General features: G+C 54.7%; 1 protein-coding gene across 1 annotated transcript in view; it reads right to left on the reverse strand.

Moving 5' to 3' along the window:
* Positions 1-5,000, reverse strand: part of LOC142908168 (uncharacterized) — a gene marked incomplete at its 5' end in the record, with an annotated part of 15,819 nt that overhangs the window by 10,400 nt on the left and 419 nt on the right. Inside the window, 2 exons of the mRNA XM_076058466.1 lie at positions 3,359-3,578; positions 4,325-5,000. The exon at positions 4,325-5,000 is cut by the window's right edge and continues 419 nt beyond it. Of these exons, the coding sequence (XP_075914581.1) occupies positions 3,359-3,578; positions 4,325-5,000 (896 nt within the window). The remainder of the gene's footprint in view (positions 1-3,358; positions 3,579-4,324) is intronic.

The following is a 5,000-nucleotide window of genomic DNA, read 5'->3' on the forward strand; positions in this document are numbered from 1 at the left end:
TGAGTTAGTGAGAGAGTTAGTGAGCGACTGAGCGACTGAGTTAGTGAGAGAGTTAGTGAGCGACTGAGTGACTGAGTTAGTGAGAGTGTTAGTGAGCGACTGAGCAACTGAGTTAGTGAGAGAGTTAGTGAGCGACTGAGCAACTGAGTTAGTGAGAGGGTTAGTGAGCGACTGAGCGACTGAGTTAGTGAGAGAGTTAGTGAGAGAGTTAGTGAGAGAGTTAGTGAGCGACTGAGTGACTGAGTTAGTGAGAGAGTTAGTGAGCGACTGAGTGACTGAGTTAGTGAGAGAGTTAGTGAGAGAGTTAGTGAGTGACTGAGTTAGTGAGAGAGTTAGTGAGCGACTGAGCGACTGAGTTAGTGAGAGTGTTAGTGAGCGACTGAGTGACTGAGTTAGTGAGAGTGTTAGTGAGCGACTGAGCAACTGAGTTAGTGAGAGAGTTAGTGAGCGACTGAGTTAGTGAGAGAGTTAGTGAGAGAGTTAGTGAGAGAGTTAGTGAGCGACTGAGTGACTGAGTTAGTGAGAGAGTTAGTGAGCGACTGAGTGACTGAGTTAGTGAGAGAGTTAGTGAGCGACTGAGCGACTGAGTTAGTGAGAGAGTTAGTGAGCGACTGAGTGACTGAGTTAGTGAGAGTGTTAGTGAGCGACTGAGCAACTGAGTTAGTGAGAGAGTTAGTGAGCGACTGAGCAACTGAGTTAGTGAGAGAGTTAGTGAGCGACTGAGCGACTGAGTTAGTGAGAGAGTTAGTGAGAGAGTTAGTGAGAGAGTTAGTGAGAGACTTAGTGAGCGACTGAGTGACTGAGTTAGTGAGAGAGTTAGTGAGCGACTGAGTGACTGAGTTAGTGAGAGAGTTAGTGAGCGACTGAGCGACTGAGTTAGTGAGAGTGTTAGTGAGCGACTGAGTGACTGAGTTAGTGAGAGTGTTAGTGAGCGACTGAGTGACTGAGTTAGTGAGAGAGTTAGTGAGCGACTGAGTGACTGAGTTAGTGAGAGAGTTAGTGAGCGACTGAGCGACTGAGTTAGTGAGAGAGTTAGTGAGAGAGTTAGTGAGAGAGTTAGTGAGAGACTTAGTGAGCGACTGAGTGACTGAGTTAGTGAGAGAGTTAGTGAGCGACTGAGTGACTGAGTTAGTGAGAGAGTTAGTGAGCGACTGAGCGACTGAGTTAGTGAGAGAGTTAGTGAGCGACTGAGTTAGTGAGAGTGTTAGTGAGCGACTGAGTGACTGAGTTAGTGAGAGTGTTAGTGAGCGACTGAGCAACTGAGTTAGTGAGAGAGTTAGTGAGCGACTGAGTTAGTGAGAGAGTTAGTGAGCGACTGAGTGACTGAGTTAGTGTGAGTGTTAGTGAACGACTGAGTGACTGAGTTAGTGAGAGAGTTAGTGAGCGACTGAGCAACTGAGTTAGTGAGAGAGTTAGTGAGCGACTGAGTTAGTGAGAGAGTTAGTGAGCGACTGAGCGAGCGAGTGAATGAGTGAGAGCGAGAGAGAGAGAGCGAGCGACTGAGTTAGTGAGAGAGCGGGTGAGAGATAGAGTTAGTGAGAGAGTTAGTGAGGGAGCGAGCGAGTGAGCGACTGAGTGAGTGAGCGACTGAGTTAGTGAGAGAACGAGTGAGAGATTGAGTTAGTGAGAGATTGAGTTAGTGAGAGATTGAGTTAGTGAGTGATTGAGTTAGTGAGAGAGCGAGTGAGTGACTGAGTGAGTGAGCGAGCGAGCGACTGAGTTAGTGAGTGACTGAGTGAGTGAGCGAGCGAGCGACTGAGTTAGTGAGTGACTGAGTGAGTGAGCGAGCGACTGAGTTAGTGAGTGACTGAGTGAGTGAGCGAGCGAGCGACTGAGTTAGTGAGTGACTGAGTGAGTGAGCGAGCGACTGAGTTAGTGAGTGACTGAGTGAGTGAGCGAGCGAGCGACTGAGTTAGTGAGTGACTGAGTGAGTGAGTGAGCGAGCGACTGAGTTAGTGAGTGACTGAGTGAGTGAGCGAGCGAGCGACTGAGTTAGTGAGTGACTGAGTGAGTGAGCGAGCGAGCGACTGAGTTAGTGAGTGACTGAGTGAGTGAGCGAGCGAGCGAGCGACTGAGTTAGAGAGAGATTGAGTTAGTGAGAGATTGAGTTAGTGAGAGATTGAGTTAGTGAGAGATTGAGTTAGTGAGAGATTGAGTTAGTGAGAGGGCGAGTTAGTGAGAGGGCGAGTGAGTGACTGAGTGAGTGAGCGAGCGACTGAGTTAGTGAGTGACTGAGTGAGTGAGCGAGCGACTGAGTTAGTGAGTGACTGAGTGACTGACTGACTGAGTTAGTGAGTGACTGAGTGAGTGAGCGAGCGAGCGACTGAGTTAGTGAGTGACTGAGTGAGTGAGCGAGCGAGCGACTGAGTTAGTGAGTGACTGAGTGAGTGAGCGAGCGAGCGACTGAGTTAGTGAGTGACTGAGTGAGTGAGCGAGCGAGCGACTGAGTTAGTGAGTGACTGAGTGAGTGAGCGAGCGAGCGAGCGACTGAGTTAGAGAGAGATTGAGTTAGTGAGAGATTGAGTTAGTGAGAGATTGAGTTAGTGAGAGATTGAGTTAGTGAGAGATTGAGTTAGTGAGAGGGCGAGTTAGTGAGAGGGCGAGTGAGTGACTGAGTGAGTGAGCGAGCGAGCGACTGAGTTAGTGAGTGACTGAGTTAGTGAGCAAGTGACTGAGCGACTGAGCGAGCGACTGAGTTAGTGAGTGACTGAGTTAGTGAGCAAGTGACTGAGCGACTGAACGAGCGACTGAGTTAGTGAGTGACTGAGTTAGTGAGCGACTGAGTGAGTGACTGAGTGAGTGAGCGAGCGACTGAGTGAGCGAGCGACTGAGTTAGTGAGTGACTGAGTTAGTGAGCGACTGAGTGAGCGACTGAGTGAGCGACTGAGTGAGTGACTGAGCGAGCGACTGAGTGAGCGACTGAGTGAGCGAGCGACTGAGTTAGTGAGTGACTGAGTTAGTGACTGAGTGACTGACTGACTGAGTGAGTGACTGAGTGACTGACTGAGTGAGTGACTGAGTGAGTGACTGAGTGAGTGAGCGAGCGACTGAGTGAACGAGCGACTGAGTTAGTGAGTGACTGAGTTAGTGAGCGACTGAGTGAGTGACTGAGTGAGTGAGCGAGCGACTGAGTGAGCGAGCGACTGAGTTAGTGAGTGACTGAGTTAGTGAGTGACTGAGTTAGTGAGCAAGTGACTGAGGCGACTGAGCGAGCGACTGAGTTAGTGAGTGACTGAGTTAGTGAGTGACTGAGTGACTGAGTTAGTGAGTGACTGAGCGGGCGACTGAGCGACTGAGCGAGCGGCCAATGCTGCGGCTGGTGATGCCCCTCTCGGTGACTGTGGGCTGGCCAAGCAACGCCGGGGCGCTGGCAGGATGTAGGCCTGGTGCAGAGCGTCAGGCCTCGCCGGGGGACTCAGCGAGCTGAAGGCCGCCGAGGACGACGGGCGGCCCCCCCCACGGCCCCCCTCCCTCCCCCTCCGCCCCCCCGCCGTGGCGAGGGCCCCCCCGGAGGACGCCTCGAAGAGCTCCAGCGAGGTGAGCTCAGAGCGGCGGGACTTCGAGTTCCAGTACTGGAACTGGTGGGGGGGGGGGTGGGGGGGGGTGGGGGGGTGGGTGGGGTGGGGTGGGGGGTGGGTACAGGAACAGTGGAGTGTCACGGTTAGCCCACCCACACACTCACACCCCCACTCACCCACACACTCACCACCACACTCACTCACCACACAACCCACTCACCATCCCACTCACCCACTCACCACCCCACTCACCCACACACTCACCACCCCACACACCACACCGCCCACACACTCACCAGCCCACTCACCCACTCACCCACCCCACCCATCCACTCACTCACTGCCCCACTCACCACCCCATCCACCCGCTCACCATCCCACTCACCACCCCACCCATCCACTCACTCACCAAACCACTCACCACCCAACCCACACACCACCCCACCCACCCGCTCACCACCCACCCATCCACTCACTCACCACCCCACTCACCCCCCACCCACCCGCTCACCACCCACCCAGCCACCACACCCACCCATCCACTCACTCACCACCCCACTCACCACCCCACCCACCCGCTCACCACCCACCCAGCCACCACACCCACCCATCCACTCACTCACCACCCCATCCACTCACTCACCACCCCACCCACCACCCCACTCACCACCCCACTCACCACCCCACTCACCACCCCACTCACCACCCCACCCACCACCCCACTCACCACCCCACTCACCCACTCACTCACCACCCACCCCCACCACCCACCCACCACCCTCCCACCACCCACACCCCCCACCCACCACCAGCCAGTTCTCCGAGTGGACGAGCCGCAGCGGTCCACGTGCCCTCCGCACCACAGCCGAGTGGAGCAGACAGCCGGTGACGGTGTCCACCAGCACCACCGACACCCATCCTCGCTCAGACGCCTGCCCGCCACCACCGCCTCCTCCGCCACCGGCGGCGTTGGTGGTGGCGGTGGTGGTGGCAGAGGAGGAGGAGGAGGAGGTGCCGGGCTCGACGCTCTGAAGAGCCACCGCCACCACGTTACGGTTCAGGTACTGGGGAGGGGTGAGGAGAGAGACGCTCAGACACGTGTACACACACTGTACACACACACTGTACACACACACTGTACACACACACTGCACACACACACTGTACACACACACACAGTGTACACACACACACACCGTACACACACCGTACACACACAGGCACACACACTGTACACACACTGTACACGCACAGTGCGCACACACACTGTACACACACAGTGTACACACAGCGCACACACACACTGTACACACACACTGGCACACACACACTGTACACACACTGTACACACACACTGTACACACACACTGTACACACACAGAGCACACACACACTGTACACACACACAGTGTACATACACAGTGTACACACACAGTGTACACACACACACACAGTGTACACACACACACTGTACACACACTG

This window comes from Petromyzon marinus, assembly GCF_048934315.1.
Source record: "Petromyzon marinus isolate PM22_M1 ecotype Great Lakes invasive population chromosome 75 unlocalized genomic scaffold, UKy_Petmar_22M1.pri1.0 chr75_unloc.2, whole genome shotgun sequence".
In the NCBI taxonomy this organism is placed as follows: domain Eukaryota; kingdom Metazoa; phylum Chordata; class Hyperoartia; order Petromyzontiformes; family Petromyzontidae; genus Petromyzon; species Petromyzon marinus.